Genomic DNA, 27319 nt, shown 5'->3' with positions numbered 1-27319 from the left:
AATAGATCGCCCAGCGAACCGCCCAGCGCCGGCGCTCGGCTGGGCGGTCGCTGGGCGGTTATTGTGGATGGCCTAATCGTATGATTCCATCAAGAGACATAATCCTCAAAATAGAATCAATGCATGTGCGCGAGAGCAGTAGAGGATCGAAGAAGATCCCCGAAGATTATAAGATACCTCAATAATTTTAAGGTTACATGGTACGTGAAGAGTCATCAGAACTTGATTGATCCTTCGAGATCAATATGATCCTACATAACATTTGTGTCGACTTTTAGACGAACAATGCCCCCACTGATTGATCAATGGAGTACAATTTACGGAAAATGTGACAATTCCAAGTATACTTTTACACTTAAAAATAATATAAGTGATTTAACGCTAAAAGACCATGAAGCCAGTAGTAACCTTATGCAAGAAAATTGCTCAACTTCCTTATATCCATGACACTATATATACTTCAATTTTATTAGATTTATTTATTACTATCACTATATACATCATACAAATTGGGGTGTTACAATTCGCCTCATACATTGGCATAGAAAGAAGACGAAGCTGTTGTTGACAGAGTGCCAACCTGGAGGACCACCAACAATCACATGGGTATGTGTTTGTAATTTGCGATGTGAAGTAGCATAAACACTTTTCTCGATGAAGGAACGAGAAACTCTCAATAAAGGAGCTAATCTACCGTCTAGCTTTGCAGAAAGAGGCAAAGATGGAATCGCACGGAAAAGAATGTGAAAAATTTATTATGATGATTTATAAGAGCACCCGCAATGGGCGTGCCCGCCACGGAATTGGGCTGAGGACGTCGCAGGTCCGCGGGGAATTCCGTGCGAACGTCCGCCATCGCGTTGACATGGCACGGACGTCCGCAAATAATAAAATGGAGATGTGGGGTATCAATCCCTGTACCTCTCGCATGCCAAGGAGTGCTCTAACATCTGAGCTACATCCCCTTGTGATAGAGAATTCATCTATTTATAAATTTGTCCTTTGCATAGAAAATCTTCATGTATAACATATAGTCAAATGAATTCTTCAAGGTTGTTCAAATTGGTGGTGGTGCGTCGGCGCGCCTCCCTGCTATAATTGCTTTAATTGGTTACCAATTTAATGTTGATAATACTATGAACGTAATACAATTTTTTATTCTAATAATAATGTAATTTTTTTTAGTAATTATGTATTTTTTTATAATAAAGTATGTTTTTTTAAATAAAGTGGTTGCATTTTTTCCGTATTCGCGTCGAAATTTTAATTCCGTAAATTGTTTAATTTCGGAAATTGTATAATTTGTGAATTTGTGAATTTTTTATAATGTGGGAATTCCGCGGGGAATTCCGCCACTGTGCAGTAGGAATTCTGTATGACGTGACAGGGCAGTGGGAAGTCCTTATGACGTGGCAGGAGGTGTTTTTGGGAAGTCCGCGGGGAATTCCGCGCCACTGCGGATGCCCTAATGGGATAAAATAAATAATGTAGTTCATAAGTTTAAATAAAATATAAGAGAATTTTGCTGCTGACTTTACGTCAGATTATGCTTATAGGTTTTATAGAGGAATGCATGTGTTAGAAACAATCCCTATGGAGCTCCGTAGTTGGCCGTTGCATGATAGAATATGCGTTTCTTATATTCGGTAGTTTTGTTTTGTTTTCAGACTCGGCCTGCGTTAGTTACCAAAAAAATATATAGTTAGGCGACATTTAATTATTAAAATGGAAGTAAAAAAACAATTAAAATTTAATAGTCAATGTAATGTTAAATGTGCTCTAATTTGATGGAGTAGTAGTAATTATTTATGAAATTAACCTATATTACTATTTTTGTAACTGGCCTGGAAAACTAAAACTTAGAAAAGCTATTTTTGCGATAGATTTTTAACATGCATCAAATGAATATGGCATCAAAATTGAGCTAATACACCATTAATTAGCTGGCAACGACTATACCATTGACCAAGAACTCCACCATCGAGTCAAGAAATTTGGATGTGTACACCATCAATCATGCTTTGAATTTTCAAGTCCATAATAAGAAAATAAAAATAATGTCCACGCAAATTGGAGCCCACCAATTTCCCGGGATCCATCCGCCTTCGGCCGGTCTGTGTAAACTCCCATTAACATTATCACTTCAATCATCATTAGATATATTCAAACTGGCTATAGAGTGATGTACGTTTGTGTACACGCGTATATATGTATATAAAATTACCCATCGCATCTCTGCTATCAGCCGCCTTTTATTCAGGTTTGATCCTTTGACTTCAATAAATGGTTTCCCTATTTAGTATTCAGAATGTTTGTTATCACTCTTGGAATATGAAGTGAAATAGAATAAGTTTCCGATAAAGTTGCAGTCTTTATTGGGTAATTTTATGTGGGCTTTGCAAGTTATGAGTAATTAAAGAGGAAAAAGTTGTGGGAGGTTGGCATATTGAATCGGGAAAGTATAGTTTCTGTTTGATTGGATTTATTTGGTTTCAAAGGTTTGTGCTCTGATTCGGGTCTGGTTTTATTTATGGGTTTGACTAATCTTAATTTTCTGGTGGAGTCTTGGTTGGTGGTTTTGGGTATCATCTATTGTGTTAGTGAAATTCTGTTTAGTTGGATGGTTACTATCCAGTATTTGGATTTTGAAACTATTGCTATGACTCTAGCTGATTGATTGTGGTTTCTATTTAGTTGAACTTTATATTTTACTGGTACATGAAAGTTGTGAAGGAATAAGCATATGCGATTTTGACCCGTGCTTATTTGTCTGGTTTATTGGTTTCTGCAGCAGTTTAATGTATTGGGCTGATTGTGCCTGCTTCAGCAAAGGATTTTGTGAACCTTGAATGGAGATTCAGTTTTAATTTTGCAACTGAACTTATGGCTCCATCTGTTTCGTCTTCCCTAGCTAAGCTGTAGCTAGGCTTGTGTGTTGCGGTGGACATTCATTGTTTAGAGAATTCTGGTTTGCCCTTCCAATGGAAATGAAACTAGTTTTGCTAACATTGTGCTTACTCGTGGGATCTACGTTAACAGCTGCCTCTGGGTCGCTGGAGCATGAAACGGATTGTGGAAAGTACCATGTTACTAACTCAGATGATCCTAGTAGCCAACTCTTCTATATTGACGGAAAATTGGTAGAGAGGTATTTATTTTGTAAGGCTATGCACGAGTATCGTGAGAGACAATGCTTTGTTCATGAAAATGTCAGAGATAAGTACTGCCAGTCATTAGGTACCATCAAACTTATCTCTGTCATATTTGCGGCTTTTCATTATAAAAGAGGTTTATGCATTAATCACCTAGATTTTATTTTATACTAGTAATACTTTTTTGATCATGTATCTTGCAGAGAAACTGCATTTGCTGTCCGGTAGAAAATCCCTCCACACTGTTGCTAGAGACGGATATAGTGATATTGATTCTGATAAAACGACTTTGGGTAGGAAGGAGAAGTATCATAATCCTCTATTAAAACCAAAAGTGCTAGCCATGGCAGTGCCGGCTTTCTTTCTTCTGTGTTGTACTTTGATCTGTCCGTGTTTTCAAGCAAGGAAAAAGGATACTGATCATACTGTTCTCTCCAAGGAACCAAATTCAAGTGAGTTACATCACCAACTCTATTCCGATGTTTGCAATTTTATTTGTTGTTTTTTTGGTTTCTTTTGGGCGTGGGTTGTTGCCAGTTTCATTTTCTTTTGATAAGCATAGGTCGGACTAAGTTTGGTTGAACTGGAACATGAAGCTATCTTTTCAGAATAATTGAGTTTGGTGGATTCACTTCATCATGCACTTTCATAACTGATTTACTAAAGAAAAATCTTGTATGGCTTTCTACTTTTCTACCACGTCTCTATCTAAGAGTATCATAGTGGAAGCACACTTAACCACCCACGGTTTCGTACATAAACAATCAGTGCATCTACAATTTTCGACATGTGAACTTTGGTGAAACTTTTTCAACGTCTAATTTCTGAGTATTGAGCTGTTGCAAACCCTTGCATAGGGTAGAAACTGGAAGATTTTATCCCATACCTTTCTCTTTTGCATTAACTGTGCCTTTCTACCAGAATGGTATTCAATACTTCTGTTCTCAGCTTTTCTTTTCGTTGGAGTTTAATTTTCACAACTATTTACACACCTTGTTTTACATTAATCCCTAACTTTTGATGTCCTTGATTTGATGGACCCATGATTTATGTTTCTTTGACTTGTTTGTCTATATTTGGATGATTACTTTTGTCATCCATCTTATGCAAAATATGCATATGCTGCTCTATATTTTGTATATATATCACATTGGCACAACTTGCATCTGTTCATATCTAAATTGCAAGGATTTACTTATACTGACATTGTCACTGTTCTTGCAGCTGATTCAGTTTCATCTTTAGAAATGAATCCTATACTTGAAAAGTTTGTCGGAAGCCCACAAAGAGTGCCGCCGAGTCCCTTGAGAGTTCCCCCAAGTCCTTCAAGATTTTCAATGTCTCCGAAACTCAATAGGGTTGGATCTGTTCATATGAATATGCACCAAGTTATGAAGGCGACCCAAAATTTTTCTTCTTCATTACAAATAGGTGAAGGAGGGTATGGGACTGTGTACAAGGGTGAACTACCAGATGGCCAGGTTGTTGCTATCAAACGAGCAAGAAAGGTATCAGATCAATTTCTTTGCATTAAATGTGCAGTTCATGCTACCTTAGCTTTGTGTTTACTGATAACTACACGTGGCTCTAATTGTTAGTGAAATTTCTTAAATGGATTATTGTGTTCACATTGGATTGAAGTATTGAACTACAAAAATAAAGAATGAAGTCTTTCTGCATGTACATAAACAGATACACATTTTGGTGATTCTGCTAACTTCTATGATAAGAATTTTGACTATCTTTCTTGCCTAAGAATTAAGATTATGCAAGAGATATTATAACCTCTCGTTTTTACGAACTGTCATAAAAGTTAACTTAGAACTTATGAGATCGGGAATTGTTTTAGAACTCATGAGATGGTAAATCTTATTTTGAACCAACACGATTGGATAAGATAAAGTGAAGTTTTGTTGATTTTAATAACAATAAATTGGCAATTGAAATGAGCTCTGAATTACTCCTAAGAGGCCACCGTGTATTTGCTGAACTCTAAAATGAATGAAAAACTTCCCTAGGATCATGTGTTCACGGGCATTACTCAATAATATAACCTAACAACTTAATAAACGACTCAATAACTGCTAAAGAAATACTAGTATCTAATTAATACGACTATTCTACTGCATTCCTATCATGAGCAAATGTTAGTAATCATAACTTTCCCTGTTATGAGCCCATGTTATGCACTCATGCTTGTTTTGGTCAATATATTTAGTTTTTTGTTGTGGGAATGAGCGCAGGAACATTTTGAAGCCCTGAGGACTGAGTTCCGGAGTGAAGTCGAACTTCTGGCTAAAATTGAGCATCGCAACCTAGTAAAGCTCCTAGGTTATCTTGAAAAAGGAAACGAACGTCTGATCATCACAGAGTATGTGCCCAATGGTACCCTTAGGGAATATTTAGATGGTAAAGCCTCTAGACTTGGGAAAGTAATTATTTTCTTAGGTGATGTTAAATACATAACGTTTGGCCAATGTTTCTGTTAGGGAACAAGGGAAAGATATTGGATTTCAATCAGCGTCTCGAGATTGCCATCGATGTTGCTCATGGCCTAACGTATCTCCATCTATATGCCGGTAACAGCTCAAATTCTATGGACTAGATTTAGCAGTTTCGAAGCTGAGTTCATGTAGATTTTTACCTGTAGCCCTGATTCAGGAGTTGTTTCTGCTATATCATTCGCGTTAGTTTGGGCTTGTTTTGGTATCTAGTTGATTTGATTTTGTGAAGGTATCGATCTCTGATGATCGCTAACAATTTTGCAGAGAAGCAGATAATCCACAGGGACGTTAAGTCTTCAAACATTCTGCTGACAGAGAGCTTGAGAGCCAAAGTTGCAGATTTTGGATTTGCTAAGCTGGGTGACGACGCGGACAAAACTCACGTATCGACCAAAGTAAAGGGGACAGTGGGTTACCTTGATCCTGAGTATATGAAGACGTATCAACTCACAACAAAGAGCGATGTGTACTCGTTCGGGATACTGCTTATAGAGATATTAACCGGGCGTCGGCCTGTAGACCTCAAGAGAGTCCCGGATGAGAGGGTGGCGGTGAAATGGGTAAGTTTGTGTTTCGAGTATTGGCACTAGTCTGTTTTTCATCTTCTGAGGAAAACTCCGATACATCGAGATGCAAGGTGCATCCATCCTGATTAAATCCATATGTGAGCATGACAACGTCGGTGGTGCAGGTTTTTCGCAAGTACAATGAAGGGAGATTCTGGGAGATGGTGGATCCGCTGATGCATGAGAAGATAGATAAGGAGATCTTGGCGAAGATGTTTGGTTTGGCGATACATTGCGTGGCGCCAACGAGAGCAGACCGGCCGGATATGAAAGCCGTGGGAGAGCAGCTGTGGGGGATTAGAATAGACTACTTCAAGAGTGAGAGGAGAGAGTGAACTTAAGATGTGGTGGATGCTTTTCATGTTTCTGCTCTACCACTATTATTATTTCTCATACCGATTTTTATTCACATTTGCCCTTATAAACTGCTCTCCCTCTCCATATTTCATTTTTCTGTTGGTTTGTTGATGAAAGGCTTGCACATGGGAATGCAGTCCAGGGGTGCGATCAAGTCAATTCATATACTTGCATGCTCAAGTTTGATTGAAACACAAACTACATATACAAGTAGAGGTGCTCGAGGTTTACGGTTCTGACGGTTAACCGCGAAACTGTAATCGATGGTTACGGTTCCGAATCGGAACCGTGAGAATTTACCCGAACCGAAACCGTCAATTTTAGAACCTTGATTCGGTTCAGGTTCAAAAATTTTCGAATCGAAACCGTGCCGGAACCGCCGGTTCCAAAACGGAAGCGCGATAAACTGTCAAAAAACCGTGAAATTAAGCCGGAATTGCTGAAAACCGGCAGTTCGGAACCGAAACCGAAACCGGCGGTTTTGGCCTTGCGGTTCGGTTCTAGTTCGACAATTTCCAAAATCGAAACCGCCAGTTCTGAACCGTAACTGCCGATTCCGGAACAGTCGGCACCTTTATATACAAGGACAAAATACATTGATTGTATATAGATTGATGGTATCTAATTATAATTTTATACTATTTTCTAGGGCAAAATACATCTTTGGATCCCTATTTGCACACCTACACAGATAAATTTTAGCATTAAAAGGAATTTATTGAAACACAAACGGTTGAAATAGAAAAATAAAATGAAATTAGTTATCTTTTAATTAGTTAGTTTAGCATTTTATTAGACTTTTTATTAGTTAGGTCCAGCCTATATATAAGGAATTTTATTGTAAAGTGTAGTTAACTTTTGCCAAAATGTAGTTATTAATGAATATCCCCTTTTCTCTCAGTTTCTCTCCTCTTTAGTCACGGTTTCATCTTCTGCAAGTTTCCCCAATTTCAATCATCCTCTTTCAAAGGAGGTTTGTCCATTTCAATTCAAATCTTCATTTTCAACACAAACTACATATACAAGGACATAGTAAAATAAAAGTTTAACGTGGATTATCATGAGCGGAAACCCGAAAAAATAAATTGATCTGGCCATACATGAACAAGGTATTCGTAGTGGGCCACAAAATATTTGATATAAAATAAGTAAAATATGATAAAGAAAAAAGACGGTATTGTAAATTGATAGTACTCCATTAAATAGGAAATACGAATAAAAAGTAGAAAAACGATATATAAATATGGTGGACCATGTTAAAATATGTGTAGGGCCAATTGTCATTTATTGTATTATATTTAATTTTGATATTTTTCTCTATTGTTTCATGACACGCTATATATTTGTGGATTTATTAACGTGACGTGTGAGTATTGAAATTTAAAGATATAATTAACTAGGTGTATAATTAAAATGATGCCTCATAACGTTTTTTTACATTGTATTTTCAACTGCCACACCATATATAATTTATTCCAAATCCAAGATTGTGATGATTAAGGAAAATATTAAAATTGTTTCAATAATAGGCCATTTTTTAAATTGTGGAATTGACTAAATTTGGTTATGATAATTTGCCAAAAAGGTACTCCCTCCGTCCCGTACTACTTGCACTTATTTCTTTTTTGGGCGTCCCAAGTTATTTGCATTCTTTCCATTTTTAGTAAAAATTATCACTTACAGCCGCAATTGTTGACTTTGCTATACACTCATTCCTTAATCTCCGTGCCGAAAAGGAAATATGCGAGTAGTCCGGGACGGAGGGAGTAATAGACTAACTTTTGCTCAAATTCAAGATTATGACAATTAAGAAAATGATCAAAATGCATAATTTGCCATAAACGTAAGAGACTAACTTTTGTCAATAAAATGGAAAAAAAAAGTTATTGGTTGGACGGGGCGAATATATTTATTAGAAAATGGAATAATTTTATCATTTCTAACCATTTCTCGTAGTGATGAGGTGGCGGCTCCTCAATGGCTAATGTTCACAATTTTTGTATGTGGTCAACTCAAGTGTCGCCAAATGCAATTGGCTTTTGTTCAAACTTCAATGCCTAGAAAGTCTAAAAATAAAAAAGAAGCATCTAATACTGTGCAGTCGACATAGTTTAACTCTCTAACTTAATCTTTTTTATTTTTATCTACTCCCTCGTCCCACTCAAGATAACCACATTTTTAGTGGCATGAGATTTTAGAAAATGTTGTTAGATGGAATAAAGTAGAGAGAATAAAGGTAGTTGAATATTTTAATGAGGAGAAAGGAGGTTATTTTCAAAATGAAAAGTGGTCATCTTAATTGGGATAAACAAAAAAGAAAAGTTGGACATTGAGACATATGAAGTAATAATTTTATACATTGCATGTCAAATAAAAAAGATTTCTATTTGAATCTCTGTGTAGGTTTTTTCTTCTTGAATCTATATATAGCCTTTGAAATAGAAGTGGTATAGTCATACATATAAATAAAAGAAATTGAATGTAACCCGAACTTGACTTGAATTAACAAGTACATTAACCAGTATTTTAGGTTCTTAATTGTAGTAGAACTGTAGGAGTAGTAACTTTTAAACACAGAATGATCATTAAAGTTAAGATAGCTATCACTTTTAAAATTATTCACCCCAAGTCAATTCTAGAACACCTACTGTAATTGCTAATACATTTACAACTTTGAACAATAATAAAAATTCTGAAAATTTAAAATGTGAGAATTACCTAAAAAAATTGATGTTTGATCTGAAACATAGCAGTGGATAAGTGTATATAAATGTCAACTAATGCATATAACTATAAATATGTGGGCTCACAGCTGCTAATAAATGATTTGGCCATATTTTTGGCTGTTTGCTTATTATTGTTTGGCCGACCTTTTTGCATTGATTGCAACGGGGGAATTAGAATCGGTAAACCTACTGCACTAATCCGAGATCAAAAACTCTAATCCGCCATTAATTAACAATCAGAATCAAGTCCACATCCACAACTCTCACTTCCATTTGTCGCAAACAAAAAAGTGAACAGCGACAACGAAGACAGCGGCAGCAGCTTCGGATTCGGAAATCAGAAGCCGCAGAGCTACTTGATTTTTTTTTGACATGTCGTTCGTAGCTGGATTGGTGATCGGATTGGTCGTCGGCTTAGCGCTCATTGTTGCTTTCGTCCGCTCCGAAAATGCCCGATCCAAGCACCGCTCCGACCTCGTAACTTCATATTTTACCTCTTCGCTTTGCAAATGTGATTTATGCGTATGTTTTCATTTATTTTTATTTAACTTTTGAATGAACTTAGGCTGCTACGGTAACGTCGTTTGCGAGAATGACGGTGGAGGATTCGAGGAAGTTGTTGTCGCCGGAGTACTATCCTTCCTGGGTGGTGTTTTCGCAGCGCCAGAAGGTTTGCTTCGTGTTTTGCTTGCTCGATTCGTATCGATGCGGATTCGTTGAGGCTGATGTTTTTTTTTGTTTTTTTTGAATGGAAACTCAGTTGACTTGGCTTAATGTTCAGCTCGAGAAGATCTGGCCATACGTGAATGAGGTGCGAAATTTTCGCTGCAATTTGAGTATTTCTAATTTTATCAATATAATTCCTGTTTTGTAATTATTGAGGATGAGTTATGTTTTCGTTCGATGCTGCGTTGTGTTAATGTTTGGATTGTATGGCGGTTTCAAGGCTGCGTCGGAGCTGATAAAGGCTAATGTGGAGCCAGTCCTCGAGCAATATCGGCCAGTTATATTAGCTTCTTTGACCTTTTCCAAGTTCACGCTTGGAACTGTGGCCCCGCAGTTCACAGGTGTGATTGTGCATTTCCCTTTTCTTGATATCAACTTTGTCTGGTCTTTTTTTCCCTACCACAACAAAAAATGGGTGGGCAGTTGAGGAGTTATTGCTGAAGGTTGGAAAAAGAAAATGAAATGTCACAAATTAGGATATTCAAAGAAAGCAGTTCAATATTTACCCATGAATTTTATCACTCTTCACTTCTGCTCTAGAAATAAGTAAATAGATTCATATGAGCTGGTATGTTGAGTCAGCAGCTTCATGTGGTTTATTGGAAGCCTGTTTACTCAACAATGCAGCTGTCTTGTTTGGTTATTTTTGAAGTTCGCTGTTGACATTATTGCACCTGCAACTCATTGGTGAGAGTATTTGATGATGCCATGTTTTTTTTCTCGCTGTAACAGAGCATATACTATTACCTTAGGGAGTAACTTGATGGAGCACGACTCAGAACTGAATTTTGAGAAAAATAAGTTCATGGACTTTTGATTTGTATAAAATCTGCTGTCATATAGTACATGCAAAAAGGTAGTATTGGTGGATGCAAAACGCTGCCCGTAAAAGCTAATAATGAAATCTTGACTTAAATATGACCTAGCCACTGTAGTCTGTACGATTAGAGCTCAATACACAGGCGGACAGGCCACACTTTGGTAGTTTATAAACTTAGAATGGAGGTTCTTTTCTAATGAATAATGATCTATGCATTTGGCAATGTTTCCAAGTAATGATCATGAAACTTCATCTCGTTTTCTCTGCTCAAGCTGAGAGATTTGAAGTGCTGTCATTTGGCTTGTTTTTGCAAATTGCAATGAGACACTTACTAGTTATGATGCTTCAGGAGTTTCAATAATAGAAGATGGAAGTGAAGGAATCACTATGGAGTTAGAAATGCAATGGGATGGAAACCCCAATATAGTACTTGATATCAAGACTTATCTTGGTGTTGGTCTTCCTGTGCAGGTATCAACTATTCTGTGTCTTTCAAAATTTCTTTGTACATTGTTGTTGGAATAAGCCCAACAGGGTGATTTGAAAACCAAACTATTACGATTTATCCAAATCTGAAGTGCATGTGGTTACATATACTGTCATATCAAGTTTCAACTTTCAACCAACAGTTGCTTTTTGATGTGCAAACTGCGTGTGTAATCTTGGTCTCTTACTTAACATAGATTTTTGGTTCCAATAAGCATTTCTCATGCCTTGTCTGACCTTTCTATCGGTGATAGCATATATAAAAACTCTTCAACTGGAAGCCTGATATATCTGCGCAGTATGTCATGTTGATACTGATAACACAAATTCTTCAATCTAAGATTCTAAATGTACAAAAGGAGCCAAGATTTTTTTTTCCTTTTCTATTTAGGTCTGTAATAATATTATTGGTGAACTGCTTTGGTGCTCAGTTAGAAAATCATTCCTTGTCATTAGGGATGATACATAGATTATATAGATAGTCAGTTCATGAACTTCCTCAGCATTTTTTGCTGTATCTGGTTATATCTTCATACTAAATTCATCAGCTACCATTTTTTTATATTTTCCCATCAGAGTCTGCTTGCATTTAGCGACTTAGTGTGTTTGCTTGTTTGCATGTAAAAGAATGTTTGCATATAGAATCAGTCATGAACATAGGAGGATCTAGTGTATCATTCATAACCTCATTCAACTTGTATGTTGCATCATGAATGAGTATAAAATACCCAATAAATTTCCTTTTGGTCACTTAGTTGCGCCTTCTATATTTTGATATACTGTCATTTCACCATTTTATGTTCAACTATTAATTTATTAGGTATTATTTTGATTGAAACTGCAGAGTCTTGATTATGTAATAATTATTTCTTTGTTTAGGTGAAAAATATTGGGTTCACTGGTGTCTTCAGGTTGATTTTCAGACCATTAGTGGATGAGATTCCTTGCTTTGGAGCTGTTTGCTTTTCATTACGTCACAAGGTATAGTAGTTTTCCATCCAGTCTTCTGGTTCTTCTTTATGTAAAATTTTGGAATTGCTATTATCGTTAAAATAGCAGTGTATCAATACTTTCTCCATGATGACACCTTAGTGGTCATGTTAATAAGTAATTTAAGTTTTTATAGCATGCACCAATGCAAAATCAACTAGATATTATGTGGCACATTTATATGTAGGGGGATTTGTTGATCATTAATGACTTGAAGGCATCTTAATCAAATCCTTTTTTTGACTTTTAGAAAAAGCTGGATTTCACACTCAAAGTTGTGGGAGGAGACATATCAACAATACCTGGCCTTTCTGATGCCATTGAGGTCTGTATACCTTGTCTTCATTTCACATGACTGTTTCCGGGTCTGCATTAATTGGGCTGAGGATGTTTTTTAATAAAATATAACTATATAAGGCATTCATTGGCATGATTTTGAACTTGTTGTTAATTCATTATTTATTGGCTCGGTTCAGGATATAAGAACTGCATGTAGTAACAGAGATGTAAAAGATTTGGTATGATTACTTATGAGGAAATTAGGAAGGCCGAAGTTGAGACCTTATCATATGAATTGCCAAATCTCAAATTACTCATATGATTTAGTAGTTGGATCTAAAGGATGACAACTTAATTTAAAAAAAATTATTTTCTAATTGTAAATTTGAAATGCCATAGATCTTCAGTCTTTCACCAGTGTTTCTCTTTATTTTTTCCAATTCAATAATCTGCATGTGTAGCTTGTCAATGATGTGGTTAATCCGTACTTTCTCATTTTTTATGCATATGAAATTCTGGGTACTGTGTTCATTTTTGGGCCACACAAATAAATGCAGCAAATGGCGTTTAGATTATTCTTTTGCATATACTTAGATGCCAAAATGTTGAATATGTTGTACAGACTCTTTGTGTTATAAACAACAAAAGAAAGTGACTGTAGTGGATATGCAGTTACAATTATTATCATTTAATAGCTATAGCTGATGGTCAAAAGTCTGAACTAGTACCTTCTAAAATTACACATAAGTAACCCATTGCAACCTCATTAGTTCTCTCACATCATCCTTCTTTTAGTTTTTTTTATCGAATTTCTTGAATATCATTTTCACATGGATGATTGAGGAATATTTTCTTATACAGAGTACAATAAGAGATGCTGTAGAAGATTCCATTACATGGCCAGTTCGAAAAGTAATCCCTATAATACCTGGCGATTACAGGTAAGTCACATGTTCATTAACTTATTATTTTACTTTTATTTTCTCAATAACTATGGTAACAAAAATTGTCCAGTATGAGAATAAAGTTCTTGAAAGAGAGAACTGGAAATAAAGCAAGAGTTTATTCTGCACCAGTGCCATTAGTGATTAGAACCTGCCTCATATCAATTTTAGTAGTCCATATATGGATATCTTTCCAATCAAGTGAATTGCTTTTACACATTAGAGGCATGGTGAGACAAAATGTATATGTAATATGTATTGTTGGGGTGGTTGAAGTAATTTTGATACAAACTTCTGCCTGGTTTCGATTATTTATCTGTGGCATTATTAGTTACATGGATTCTTTTATCTGAAATGGAGTAGCTTTTCTTGAAATTCAAATTCTTGTTCCTCAGCGACCTTGAACTGAAGCCTGTTGGGAAGTTGGAGGTGAAGCTCGTGCAGGCAAAGGAGTTAACAAATAAAGACATTATAGGGAAATCTGATCCTTATGCTGTTTTATATGTGCGTCCTTTGCGTGATAAAATGAAGAAAAGCAGGACTATTGTAAGACTATTAATCTGCTTAGGTTATATAGTTCTCCATGATTCTTTCATCACTCCAGAGCATAGTGTTTTAGTTTCATTCATTTTTTACTTTTTCCGCAGAACAACCAGTTGAGTCCAGTCTGGAATGAACATTTTGAGTTTGTAATTGAAGATCTTGCGACTCAGCATTTGACCGTAAAAATCTATGATGACGAAGGGCTTCAGGCAGCTGAACTAATTGGAGCCGCTCAAGTTCAGCTTTCTGAGCTTCAGCCTGGCAAGGTGAAGGATGTGTGGCTCAAACTGGTGAAAGATTTGGAGATTCAAAGAGACACTAAAAATAGGGGCGAGGTAAAAGTTAACTATATTTTTCACCTTTTTTTTCCACGAGTTCTTTTTCTATTCACAAAATTGGCAGATTGATCTGTTTAGAATAAGTGAATGTAGACAGCATGGGGAAAATGGGAAGGGACAACTTGAAAGTATAAGTTACATGCTAGCTTTGTAAATCAAAGATACATGATAAGTTTGTTAATCAAAGAAAGACTATTTATGGCAAAACTTGATTGTTGGTTTGATTCTTTTTACTTACAATGAAATCGGACTGATGGTTATAAAAGCTGCCCTCGTACCAGAGAAGAGTGTGATCACGGAGAAGATTATGAAGATGGGATTGAAATTGACTAGGGAGGAATCAAGGAAGTTGATTAATAAGACGATGAGGATGACTAAATAACTATATTCAGCCCAATGATGATGAGCAAACTTCTAACTGGGTGTGCTTTACTGATAATGTTATGCAGTAAATAAGTCTCTGTCTCACACTTGTTTCTGATAGGCCTTAGCTCTTGCTGTGCATATTGTATTAAAATTTTGTTTATCCATCAACTTTTTTGCGCCTCATTTCGAAAGGTGCATGCCAGCATCTTGCCCCTAGTGTAATGTTATCAAGTGTCGTTTTCTCTGTTCTAGGTGCACTTGGAGCTTTTGTATTGCCCTAATGGCATGCAGAGTGGGTTAATCAATCCCTTTGCCCAAAAATACTCTATGACTTCACTGGAGAAGGTATTCAAAAATGGAGCAGATGGCGGAAATAATATGAATGGAAATGGTGGTGAAGGAAACAATGGAAGGGATGTCATCGTAAGAGGGGTACTCTCTGTCACGATCATTTCAGCCGAAGACTTGGCACCAGCTGACCTCATGGGGAAGGCTGACCCTTATGTAGTTCTAACTATGAAGAAAACAGAATCGAAAAATAAAACCAGGGTATGTTCTTTAGTTGTGCTATTTTACCCAAAAACATCGTCAAGTATTTACTTTTTCTTGTTTTTCTCCTCTTTGCGTTTTCTGTTTTTTATAGTACTACTATATCTTTGATTAGATATTCATGGGTATCCTGATTGTCAATATGTTGTGTGTCAACTATTCTAATCACCACCGTACCTTTTTGCTTCTAGGTTGTGAATGAATGTCTGAATCCTGTCTGGAATCAGACTTTTGATTTTGTTGTCGAGGATGGACTACACGATATGCTCACTCTCGAATTATGGGACCATGATACATTTGGGAAGGTACCTTCTTTCCTACACTATTATTTGGTGTGTTATACCCAGTAAATCATAGATAAGTATGAAATATTGGTATTGCCAATACGTAAACATGAATTCACCTGATAATCTGCTTGATTCTTGTTTGGCGGAGATTGTATAACTGAAAGATTCCAGTGCCCAAGCCTAATCGAGAATCTGTTTCCGTAATGTTGTTAGGAATTTCAGAGTTTGTGGTCTTAGGATGATTTGTTTTAATTACAGGATTACATGGGAAGATGCATCTTAACATTGACGAGGGTTCTAATGGAAGGCGAATACAAAGATTGCTTACCTCTCGACGGAGCTAAGTCAGGAAAGCTCAATGTCAATCTCAAGTGGACTCCGCAACCCATATACCGAATGTAGCATCTACCACATCCAAGCAAGCACTAGATAGGACGAACCCATCTATGTATATATGTATACAGAGAGAGAGAGAGGCATAGTCATATTCTTCCCAGATACACCAACCAATAATCTTCTAGTGATGTGATCTTAGAAGTGATTTTTGTGTGTAAAATGTCTTCTGTTGTATATACAAAGATTCAAGCAATGGTACAAAATTTGGCCTTGGACGGATGCATATATTGCAATAACGTGATTTAGAATTGCAATATTTTAAAAATGCCAGGAAAACTTAGCTTATATTGTAAGATTGTGACATTATATTGAAAGGTAAATTACAAATGATGATTATCTTATTAGCGAAGTACGTGTATAGCAATTCTTCTTGGCCGACCAGAAAAAATAACTCGCCTTTACATAGAATATCTCTCCAGTTTTCTTCTTCTATGGCTGTCTCCCCTGCATCAACATCAAATTCAAAATTCTATTCCAATGCTATCTAAGAATCACATTCTATTCCATCATAACATGTAAAATGAATAGAATGAACATAGGAATCACATTCTATTCCATTATACTAAGAAGGGCCTTAGTGATTGAGTAATAGATGGAGCAAACCACAAACTGCAGTAGAGTATGAAGCGAGTAGTGTGCACTAACCAGTACTGGTTATGTAGCACAAATTCGTCGGTTGGCACTCTCTTCCCATCATCATTCCGATTCCAATGGTAAAAGGCGTGAGTTCTGTTCTTTATCTCTAATGTAGAGTGCCCATAACTTGCTTCTCGGAAAGCAGAATAATCTGGTTGGGGATCTCTAAATCTGCATAGACGATAGACCACCAAGTTTGCTGTTTATGTCAAGTAACTATATCAGGGAAAATATATCAAAAATCAAAATTCACCTATTAGCTAGACCCTCCTGGTTTCCTCCATCCCCGACGGTTATGTAAACAGGGGCTGACTTATCAGATGACGGAGACGATGAAACATTTGATCGTATGCTTGAGATACGGTACTGAAATTAAACGATGAGTGATCAGGGCGTCAGCGGAAAGCCAGTGTTTATAAAAGAGGGAAGTTGTGTGACGTGGCATACCGATCTCTCATAGGCATGCACGTGACCAGCAAATATAACATCAACTTTATAGTGACAAAACCAGCTCTCAAACACCACTTTCATGCTTTCCGCCTCCAAGAAATGAGCCTGATTGCTATTGTAAATAGGGGCATGCATCAGAACAATAAGCCAGGGAGTCTTCTCCCGGTCAACTTTTTTCAGCTCTTGTTCAAGCCACTTCCATTGTGGAGTATATTTCACTGCCATGATTTTGAGGAATATGCAAATTACATAATGAAGGTATGGATGGTGCAGACAAAAGCTATACAGAAATGACATGTACTAATTAACCTATGCAAGAGATCCACTTGAGCACAAGCGTGAACAGCATCTCATGTTTTCAGTATGGAATAAAAATTAAATCAGGGACTGGAATTACTTATGAGTTATGGCTTCCAACAATGTGAGATTTCCATGATCATAAGCACAGATCAAAGAGTTGGAGCCTCTAGTTTGTTTCTACCAATGTACACATTATATGGAAGTATCAGGAAACATATGGCTACCTAGAAAGCCTATGAAAACAAGTAGGCTTTATTCAGGAACCTTAGATTTATTGAAGAAAACCATGCGGTATCATTTCTATGGCTCCAAAGACTAAGTCTGAGAATTCAGTAGTTTTTTTTTTCAAAAAAAGGAGTATCAATAATGGTTCCCCATTTACCCCTGTGAACCCTGCAAACCCTGTAGGAGAATACAAAATAGGGATTTTCATGTTATCACTTATGGTGGAAGAGATTTTCATCATTTTTATAAATCTAACTGAAACTAATGGATAGTATCTTTGTACTGCATACACAAGTTATAATGTGAAGTTCTTACAGCATTCTCAGCTTCTCGCCGACCACCAAATCAAGAATACTAAACCTGGCAAACAAATTACCAAATGGGGAGTAGCTGGAGAGGACGATAATGTGAGCTGATGCCCGTCTTATGGCATACCACAGAGGACTACTGCTTTTGCTTGCAGAAAAAGGTGTAGGATACCTGTGAAGATAATTTCTGAAGAGTGTAACCTCACCCTGAATGTCAAAAAAAATGCAATAAGTGGCCATGTACAGAAGTGATATAAGTTTGAAATTAAGTCATTGTTGGAAAAAGTATCCAACATCTGCAAAGTTTAGTACAGAGATGCAGCATGAGTAATTAGAAGGTAAGTACTAGCATTTCAGATATAAACATGAGAGAGCAACAAAGATTTCTCCACCAGAAATATAGAAGCAGTGCAGTTGAAGGAAACTAGTATGAGTACTATTTTTCTTACTAATTATCTATTAGGGCACAGAACCAACAAAGGTTCCATGACATTCTACTTGAGGCTTTTGGGAAATAAATAAGGATTCAGCTGTTCTTAGGCTAGATTTTGCAAATGTGGAGGTAAATACAGAATGGGATTTGCATTCGTTCATTGATGCATTCAACAGAAGACAATTTGCAACTGGAAATGAAGATCAACAGTAACACAAAATGTTACTTCAGAAACAGTATGAATCAACAAAGTAGAAAAGAAAAGTCAGTCACGAGACTCACAAAAAAAACTACCGCAAAAGTTAAAGATATAACAAATGAATTACATAAGAGTTATCTCCACAGTTTACCAGATGTGGGAAGTACTCAATTTCATGATTTCCAGTTGACCAGAGCCATGGGTGATATGCTGCACTTCGTTCAACAAATTGACCCCAAGAGTCCCAGCGGACACCGATGTCATGATTGTCATATCTATCAGCGTAAGAAAGATCTCCAACAAATAATATAGTTTGAGCACCAGTCTGCATACAATGCTCAAGGGTGGAAAGAGAATTATAGGTTTGACCAAGATCACCTATAACAAGTAACAATAGAAGATATTAGTTCACAGAAGGACATTGCAACTCAAAGATGCATCAGAAACAACAATATTAGTATATAAATACATGGAACATAAATAGACAACCGAACGACCTTTTTTTTCTCAATCAGAACTTAAGTTTGCCAAATTAGCATTTACTTAGACTTTAGATTCGATAGATTAAGAACGCATCACTCTCTATCAAAAAAGACATTTAGAGCACAGATGTTTGGAGACGTATGAAACACTGACCAATTATTGCAAATTTGTGAGAAGAATCTGGATCAATTGCCGGAGGTGTTTGAAACCAAAAACTTCTAGAGGTTTCACCACTTCCAATCTCATAGTAGTACTTTGTGTTATACTGCAAAAAGAACACCCACCTCAATAGACAGTTGGTCTATAATCAAACAGAACCTGAAGACTATCCTATACATTGGTGACCAGCACCCATCAACTGTTACTGCAAAATTAGCAGTTGAAGGCGTTTTTACCTGAAGACCATCAACTAGACATTGATGAATATATCCAGATTTATAGTTGTAAAACGTGTAGTTTTGCACTGTTCCCTTGGCAGTGAAATCGTATTTTCCTTCGGACAAGCCATATCGAACTATGTTGGACCCAGGTTCATTAGCTGTTACCCATGTGATTATCACAGCTTTGCCATCATAGTCACCCTGTGTAATGTGCACCTAAAAAAACATGGCATGGATCTTTTAGACGAAGACTGATCTTAAAATAAGTGGAGTTTTTCAGTAACATGATAATAAATCATCACCTTGTCAAATAAAATAGCCTCTTTACAAACTAATTGATGCGAATATAAAGGGACATGAAGGCTTACTTGATGTGGAGCATTGTAACCTTTGGGAACTGCAAAGACTTCATTGTTGAGAGGAATATCGACAGATGGCCACTCATTACGGATAAAAGCACTGGTTAGACCAGCACACCCACTGCTTATGCTTGTCAAAAGAAGAGATGACAAAAGCAGCAGTTTAATCGTCATCGACTCTTTCCCCTAATCATGAGAACACAACTATGATAAGATTCTCAGAGCAGTTACTATAGATAGAAAACAATATCAATAGTAGCAATCACTAACTACAACAACACAGCAGTGGTAGTGTTACTATTGTATGCCTTCAAGCAAAACATGCACGGTAAAATCACCATTTTAAGAAGCTCCAGCATCATTCAATCACTGACAATGCAGTATAAAGTAGTAAAACAAATAAAAAACAAACAATCTACAATCGGCAGAAGTATAATAATAATCACACATGTAACTATCTACATCGACCACACACTCAGAAAACTTCCGATCTCTACCAAATATAAAACGCAGAAAAGTTCCGATCTCCACCAAAATACGAATCTACAAACAGCAATGCCAAAAACCAGAAATCAACCTGAAAATTCAATTGCAGCTGCACACACTCAGCACAAGATGGATTCATCACTCATTCACATCGACAATAACATCAACACAAAACTGATCTCAGTTCTGGACACAGATTTGCATTCATCGTTAGCATATATACACAGACTGGTAGAGATGCAGCATTACGTAGAAGCAAGCGAATCAAATAGGTATAGTAGTCGGAAAAGGAGAGTCCGGTACCTGAAATTGCACGCCAAGGGAGTGTTTGCTTTGAATTAGAAAGAGTGATGTAAATGATGTGGAGTCGTATTTGAATAAGGCGCAGGTTAGGTAGGTGATGTGAGCAGGCGCATTTTAGAGACGGAACCGGCGGGAAGGTGGATACGTGTCGCGGTGGCACTGGCTGTAGCGGACCGGGAAAAATGTCGCATCTTCTCAGTCACAACACTTGAAGGCCGCCGATTTTTCTGTCGAATTTTTCAGCATCATAAACGTGCCGGTTTTGTTATTGGGGATGTACTCTCCCCCTCACTAGTGAGGATAGTTTTAGTATAACAGCATCTCCGATAAGAACGATAGGCATACTGGCTGCAATAAATAAAATTATAAAAATAAATAATTAACAATCACATAAAATATGGAATTAAATTTACGATATAGATATAGGAAAATTTAATAATAATATTAAAATTAAAAAATACATTAATTAAAAAAAATTACATTAATTTAAAAAAATTCATCTTCCACACACGAGCCCCCCGCCTCCGCCTTACTCCTCGCCGTCGTCGCCGCCGTCTGAGCCCCCTAACTGTGCCGCGGCGGCATCTAAATCGACCCGCATACTTACGAGCATTGAGTGAAGAAAACTCTTCTCCTCGGGGTCAGTTGCCACCTTCTAGTCAGCTAAGATCTTGTACATCTAAGCCCGCGTTTGTTGACGCGCGAAGAAGGCGAGCTCGGCTGTCGACTTGCCAACAGGGGGGATGCTGACTGGACCTCCTGGGACCCCTGGCGAGCCCGTCTCGGTGAGTAAACGCGGGAGGGGACGGGAACTCCTGAACATCCTCGGGGAGGTCGTGGGAACCGCTGCTGCCGCCGCTGTAATCACCGGTATAGTTCAGTCGTTGCTTCTTCGGCCAGTCAGCCAGCATCGACACCTGCTCGAAACTTCTCGGAGTCCATCAGCACCTCATGTTATAGTACCCGACCATCGGACCCCATCCACTTCCCACGGGTACCGTGAGAGTTTGAGACCCGCTCGTCACTGGAGTAGACTAGTTGTCGTGCTCCATTTCGCGTTGTTGCTCTTGTATAGAAATTAAGATAAAGAGAAAACTCGTTAAAACAAGTGGTGCAAATGAAAATGACGTGCAAATCGCGTATATATAGTGTTTCGAAAATTAAATAAAAAAATAAAAAATTTGCTAGCTGATCGGGAACCTGCAATGGCAGTCAGCCGATCGGCGAGCGCATCGGCCAGCGCTCGAAAATCGTCGTGCGCTCGCCGTTTTTCTCGCCGATTTGCCGCTCGCCGGCTGCAATGGTTCGACGAGCAGACCGGCCAGCGCCGGGAATCGGCTAGCCGGTCCGCTCGCCGCCATTGTGGATGCTCTAATCAACATCAAATTTTAATAGTACAAATTTAATTCTATTAATGTTAGTAGTATCATCATTCGTACAAAAGGTTGAAACCCTAACCCTAAGGGCCCCATGAGAGGGATTGAACAAAAAATAAAAATAAAAACACTAAATTTTTCGACTAACTGAAAAATAGTCGTTAGATGTAGAAATATTACTTTCCTTGTGGAAATGATTTAAACAAATATGCACATTTCTGAAAATTACTTGATACTGACTATGTTTATAAATTATTCTATAAACATTTTTAGTATAAAATAACAAGCTATCTTATCGATAATTTTTTCAATTTTATAAGCTATTTTTGTGAACATAGCAAAATGGAAAAAATACATACTTAATCGAGTAATTTATAAAAAAAAATAATAACACTACTACTTTATACGCTTATTTTGATTTTTTTTATAAAAAACATTTAAAATTTTCATTTTTTTTAGAAAATGTTAACACGACTAATCACATGACATGAGTTGCATAGTACTACATCACTATACCATTAAAGGAGGCACACACGCGTATTCAACCATCGCTTTTTATTTTTTTGGCAGTATGCTTCTTTCTTAAAATTAATTTGGATGGTTATAACTTATGGAGTACTATGTATTATGTAATAAGAATACACATATTTAAATTATACTCCCTTCATCCTAAGATATTAGACTCATTTCTTTTGACACAAGAATTTAGGAGGTATTGTTTAGTGATATAAGTGAAATTGGTAATAAAGTAAATTTTTTACCATAAAAAGAAATTACTCAAGTATGTTGGGACACTCCAAAGTGATATACAAGTCTTATATCTTGGGATGGAGGGAGTAATAGTTAATATCATAATTTAGAATTGAGAATAAGAAACATGCGTCTCTCTGCTCTTTTTTTCAATAAAACATTTTTAATCACTTTCCAACCAACAGCATTACATAACTTGTTTCCAATAAAATAGTGAAACTAAATTACATTTCCCTAGAATTAACTAATGCTATTTCACTTTTCCCCAACACCCGTTTGCACAACTGCAATGTGTATCACGGTTCAATGAAATTAAACAAATTTCAACTAAAATGTGTGGGATGATCATATAAATTCAACATCCAACATTCCATGAGACAATACACAAATATGTAGCTTCAATTAAAAATACTTTAGGTAATGTTACCCTTTATGCTAGTATTACAATCAAAGTACATAGTAGTACAACATATTGGGCTGGTCATTAGTACAGAAAATATCATCTAACTTTTGGGAAATCGACATTTACTAGAAGACGGGGCCTCACGGGCTCACGGTATACCTATTGTGTGTGTATAACAAACAATCTTCCAACTTCTACTCTAAACAGTCGATGCTCCCCTGAAAAAAAAAGCAAAACAAAAACCAAAAAGAACAAACTTAACCTTACAATCCAGTAATAAATTGTAATTAATGACTAATCATAAATCTCATGGTGAAAATTTAGTCTCATAACTCAAAAATCGCCTTATTCAGTTCTACAGGCTCACTATCAGTACTACTTACACGTTCAGTAGATGCTTTTTGGTTTACGATTTAACGAAATCCTGACTTAACCTATAGTAATTTACCTGCAGTATGTTTCACTTTTTTCTTTGTAACTCAAACAACCAGGACCAAACTCTGTACAACTAGTCAACTACAATATCCCTACTGCTGAGATGGGCATAGATGGTTGTTACCTGAATCATATTTAAAAATTACAAAATTCCCATTCTTCTTTTGAGAGGTCCAGGAACTCAGAATTTCCATCTTCAAACATGATCTGTACATCACAATAGGCAAAAAAAAATAAAGAAATACTCCATGCAAGTTGAAAAAAACTTTTTGAACAGGTAACTCGCTGTCTCACCAAATGTTTTCTCCTATCATTATCAAAGCGTCTTATTATCCCGAAGGACCTGAACAAGATAGAGCATATGTAATCAGAAAACCGATGAAAAGGATACGCACAAAGTGGCAGCTGAGAGCATTGACACTGAATCGAATAGTATATTCATCAAGTTTCATTCTTTTAGTTCGTAGATCAGGGACAATTTGTGTAACGAGGAAGTTTATGTTTCCAACTCTAGAGACTGGCCACTACATATGTATTAGAATGTGCCACTTGAAGAAATATTACAAATCCAACCAGTTATACCAATTATAGTACAAGACTGCATAGTGTGTACCTTCTATCTGATATTTGATCAATTCTAATTACTGAACCAATGCAATTCAGGCGCCTCTTTTTCCACTTTGAAGGATCCTGACTCAAACATTCTGAAAACAAATCATGACAACCTAAACTATTAAAACAGTCTGAATGCAAGCTATTTTTTATGAAATTAAAAACTAAAAGGAGGATGGAGCATTGAGTAGCCGGATCAGTATACCTGTGACAGGAACTCCATTCACATTGACCTTCCAAAAAAATGCAGGTATTCAGTCCCAAATTCCCAATAAAGAAATCAACAAAACAGAAGAAAAGGACTCATTAGAATGATAGAGCATATGTGAATCAAGCACCAAGTAATAAAATAGCAATCACCCTAGACACACTCAGAAGGAAATGGAGTAAGATAAAGAATCCCCTAAAATTTTCGCATAGTATGGCTTCAACCTAAATAACATGTAACCGCGGCCATCTATGCAGCATAATCAGCTTTTGTAATGGAATTAGTATTTCCACTTTGTCTGTAATCTGTATCACCATAAAGGGCATTCCTAGTTCCGCTGCCATCTATTTATTTTTATAGCCAGATCTAGCTTTTCTTATTTTCACAACATAACAGGTCATTCTCTGCCTAAACATCATGCTTCCACATTCATAAACTGGACAAAGCCAAATTGGCTCATACACAAAGACCAATTATTCACACTGATAAAAGCACTCTACATAGAGAACACTTTCCAGATCCCTGGAATACTTATGCCCCACATAGATAAGCCAAGAACTTACAGGTTTATTTGTCGCAACTGCTTTCAGTTTTGGACAGTTTGCAGCCACTTGACATGTTACTATTTTCAAAGCAGCATCTGAAGAAGGTTTGGGTTTACTGGGTTTAACTCCCAACTTCTTCCGACAACCTGCAGCACCACAGTGGCAATCTTGATCTGCGCCAAACTGCACAAACCTACTCAACTTGTTATGTTGTATCGGTGAGATAAGCAATGAAGAGTAAAACATATTAATTCACATAAGCTAGGAATGAATTATGTGTGTCCATACTGGTAGTCATAGGTCAGATACTCGCCCTTCTTAATGTCACAGGTTGCAAATATCCCTATCCTTGTTTCACCATCAATCATCCTGGACAAGGGTTACCATTATACAAGTGAAATAAGTTAATTTCAGAAGGAAAACAAGAAACACAGGGCTAGCTTACCATTTCTGCATTTCAGTATTTGGACAGCAACTGTGATTAATGTATCTAGACTTGTTTCCTTTATAAGTTGCATCAATAACCATGTCTCTGTTGATTTCACATAGGTAAAAATTTGTTTCCCCGCGGTGTTTCATTTTCCAGAGTCTTTCCTCACATGTCTTGTCATCAATAACTGCAAGATGGAAAAAGTTTTATATCCAGCCTAGAGATTTTATGATTAAGAATAACTTAAGATTTTCACCTTCTCCAACATATTCTATCACAAAATCTCCTACATTGATGTCTTCTTCTGCCACAACACCCATTCCACATTTCTCAGTCTGTAAAAGCACTTCCAAAGTACTTAATATATGAAAATTTAAACAAAATAGAACAACTACTGGAATATATAGATGATAATGCAAGGCAAATGAAAAAAAAATCACACCTAGGGATATCTAATTGAAAACATGAAACGAAGCTGCAATTGAATGTGTTTTCTGATATTCATAGTCCAATATCCAAGGTTTCTGGCAAATTAATTTTAAGGAAAGCATAGAAAGACAATATGCAAGAAGACAACAAACGCAACAACCTACTGCGGAAGGCATTTTTACCATTTAAATAATTATTACCTGCACAGTCTTCATCTTCTTCACGGGCCTTTGATGAAATGGTTTGTTCAGACACGAGCTCCCACATTTACAGCCCGAAGAACAGCTAGACAGTAGCATACTAAGACAGGAGACAATTATCAAATACTAAAAATTTCATATCAAAGACACATCAAACTCTTAATACATCCTTAGAATATCAAACTAAGAAAGCATTGGCGGCGGGGGTTTCATGGCATTTATTACCATATACATTTTCTAACCACAAACAGGCAGGCTAAATCTAGACAATGAAATGAAGCACATCTCACAACCTTAAGTTGCAAATCAAGGGTTCTTACCTGCAGAGGCAATCTTTACTGCAAGCACCAGAAGCCCCGGTTGATGAACTGCAGGAACAAAAGATGCCATCATCCTCAAGGCGCCTTTTAATCCTCTTAGTAAGATATACATCTTGAACAGGTTAAGATAACAAGCGAATTAATGATCTAATAAATAAAAAAGATTTTAATGTACATTCGGAAAATTCAAGAAGGTAATGGCATACTGCGTCTGATAGTGGAGTAAGAAGATGTAGGCTTCCACTTATTGAAAGATTCAGGAAGTTCAAAATCGACCGGACTTCCGATCTCCTTCGCCAATTTATTGAATAACTGCCCAATCCCGAAGCACACAGCATTCTGTGGCAAAAATTGAACACATTAAAAGAGAAAATTTACAATTGAGAGCCACGAGCATTTGAATACGCCGTCAATTCAATAAAATAACGACTTATAAAAACAGACCTTCTTCATTGCAGGCATGGGGTTGGAGAGGAAGTAACAGTGACAGATAAGGCTATTTCAGGAGGTCGGCGAAAGATATCATCAACCATAAGGCAATGCAAAGCAGTTGTGATGGTCGGAAACTTGAAAAATGAATAATGCGGCGCTGGAATTCGGGAAATTGCTACCTAGAAGTAATCGGCAACGGAAGAGAGTGGTCGCCGGCAGGGGTATTTGACGGCGAAGAAGCCATGTTTTCGGTTCGCAAGGTTGGATCGGAATTTGTGCAGTTCAGCGGATAGGGTTTCGAAAATTGAGAGACGAAAAGACGCTATTGTCCCTCGTTTTATTAGGATTAGGAACCTGGTCGAAACTTGAAAGATTCATGAATAAGCGGTTAATTGAATTATTCATGAACCAAATGCCTAGCGGTTAATTATTCAAAAAGTTTCATTCGTGTTTCAGTTTAATACATTCTGTTATATGTAAAAGATTAACTCTTTTTCTATGCAAAGTACAAAATGTTTCATCATTATTTCATGTTGGTACAAAAAGTTTTATGATTGTTTCATATCGATATAAAATATTTTATCATTG

At 36.8% G+C, this 27319-nt stretch overlaps 4 protein-coding genes across 7 annotated transcripts; 2 read left to right on the top strand and 2 right to left on the bottom strand.

Moving 5' to 3' along the window:
• Positions 1 to 2039: 2039 nt before the first annotated feature.
• Positions 2040 to 6647, top strand: LOC121752447 (calmodulin-binding receptor-like cytoplasmic kinase 3). 3 transcript variants are annotated; one of them, XM_042147525.1, is made up of 8 exons: positions 2040 to 2260; positions 2795 to 3237; positions 3356 to 3604; positions 4377 to 4660; positions 5396 to 5561; positions 5642 to 5731; positions 5921 to 6216; positions 6348 to 6647. In XM_042147525.1, exons 2-8 carry the CDS (start codon positions 2982 to 2984, stop codon positions 6555 to 6557), a joined length of 1551 nt encoding a protein of 516 aa, XP_042003459.1. In that variant the 5' UTR covers positions 2040 to 2260; positions 2795 to 2981; the 3' UTR covers positions 6558 to 6647. The 3 variants fall into 3 exon arrangements, with proteins under 3 accessions (XP_042003459.1, XP_042003458.1, XP_042003460.1); XM_042147524.1 differs by having other exon boundaries at positions 2792 to 3237; XM_042147526.1 differs by lacking the exon at positions 2040 to 2260 and adding an exon at positions 2290 to 2498 and having other exon boundaries at positions 2792 to 3237.
• Positions 6648 to 9430: 2783 nt separating this feature from the next.
• LOC121752446 (synaptotagmin-5-like) lies at positions 9431 to 16254 on the top strand. The gene is made up of 13 exons (XM_042147522.1): positions 9431 to 9782; positions 9871 to 9975; positions 10066 to 10116; positions 10252 to 10372; positions 11201 to 11322; positions 12217 to 12318; positions 12578 to 12652; positions 13468 to 13547; positions 13946 to 14096; positions 14198 to 14428; positions 15050 to 15346; positions 15538 to 15651; positions 15892 to 16254. Exons 1-13 carry the CDS (start codon positions 9678 to 9680, stop codon positions 16033 to 16035), a joined length of 1698 nt encoding a protein of 565 aa, XP_042003456.1. The 5' UTR covers positions 9431 to 9677; the 3' UTR covers positions 16036 to 16254.
• A 16-nt stretch (positions 16255 to 16270) lies between these two features.
• On the bottom strand, positions 16271 to 20900 carry LOC121752448 (bifunctional purple acid phosphatase 26-like). Of its 2 annotated transcripts, XM_042147527.1 has the most exons (11): positions 20592 to 20900; positions 20380 to 20474; positions 19812 to 19988; positions 19459 to 19659; positions 19217 to 19328; positions 18732 to 18958; positions 18017 to 18155; positions 17113 to 17333; positions 16919 to 17031; positions 16675 to 16836; positions 16271 to 16473 (listed from the first exon to the last, which is right to left on the bottom strand). In XM_042147527.1, the coding sequence occupies exons 2-11, from the start codon at positions 20425 to 20427 to the stop codon at positions 16428 to 16430; spliced, it is 1446 nt and encodes a 481-aa protein (XP_042003461.1). In that variant the 5' UTR covers positions 20428 to 20474; positions 20592 to 20900; the 3' UTR covers positions 16271 to 16427. The 2 variants fall into 2 exon arrangements, with proteins under 2 accessions (XP_042003461.1, XP_042003462.1); XM_042147528.1 differs by lacking the exon at positions 20380 to 20474.
• A 2193-nt stretch (positions 20901 to 23093) lies between these two features.
• On the bottom strand, positions 23094 to 27040 carry LOC121752311 (histone-lysine N-methyltransferase ASHH3-like). The gene is made up of 13 exons (XM_042147307.1): positions 26744 to 27040; positions 26506 to 26638; positions 26300 to 26411; positions 25980 to 26079; positions 25607 to 25685; positions 25366 to 25537; positions 25209 to 25289; positions 24939 to 25113; positions 24373 to 24400; positions 24169 to 24259; positions 23850 to 23898; positions 23680 to 23762; positions 23094 to 23338 (listed from the first exon to the last, which is right to left on the bottom strand). The coding sequence occupies exons 1-12, from the start codon at positions 26759 to 26761 to the stop codon at positions 23691 to 23693; spliced, it is 1110 nt and encodes a 369-aa protein (XP_042003241.1). The 5' UTR covers positions 26762 to 27040; the 3' UTR covers positions 23094 to 23338; positions 23680 to 23690.
• Between the last annotated feature and the right edge of the window lie 279 nt (positions 27041 to 27319).

This window comes from Salvia splendens, chromosome 10 (genome assembly GCF_004379255.2).
Source record: "Salvia splendens isolate huo1 chromosome 10, SspV2, whole genome shotgun sequence".
NCBI lineage: Eukaryota > Viridiplantae > Streptophyta > Magnoliopsida > Lamiales > Lamiaceae > Salvia > Salvia splendens.
Note: the sequence above shows the minus strand (reverse complement) of the source record. Positions and strands in the feature narration are given on the sequence as shown.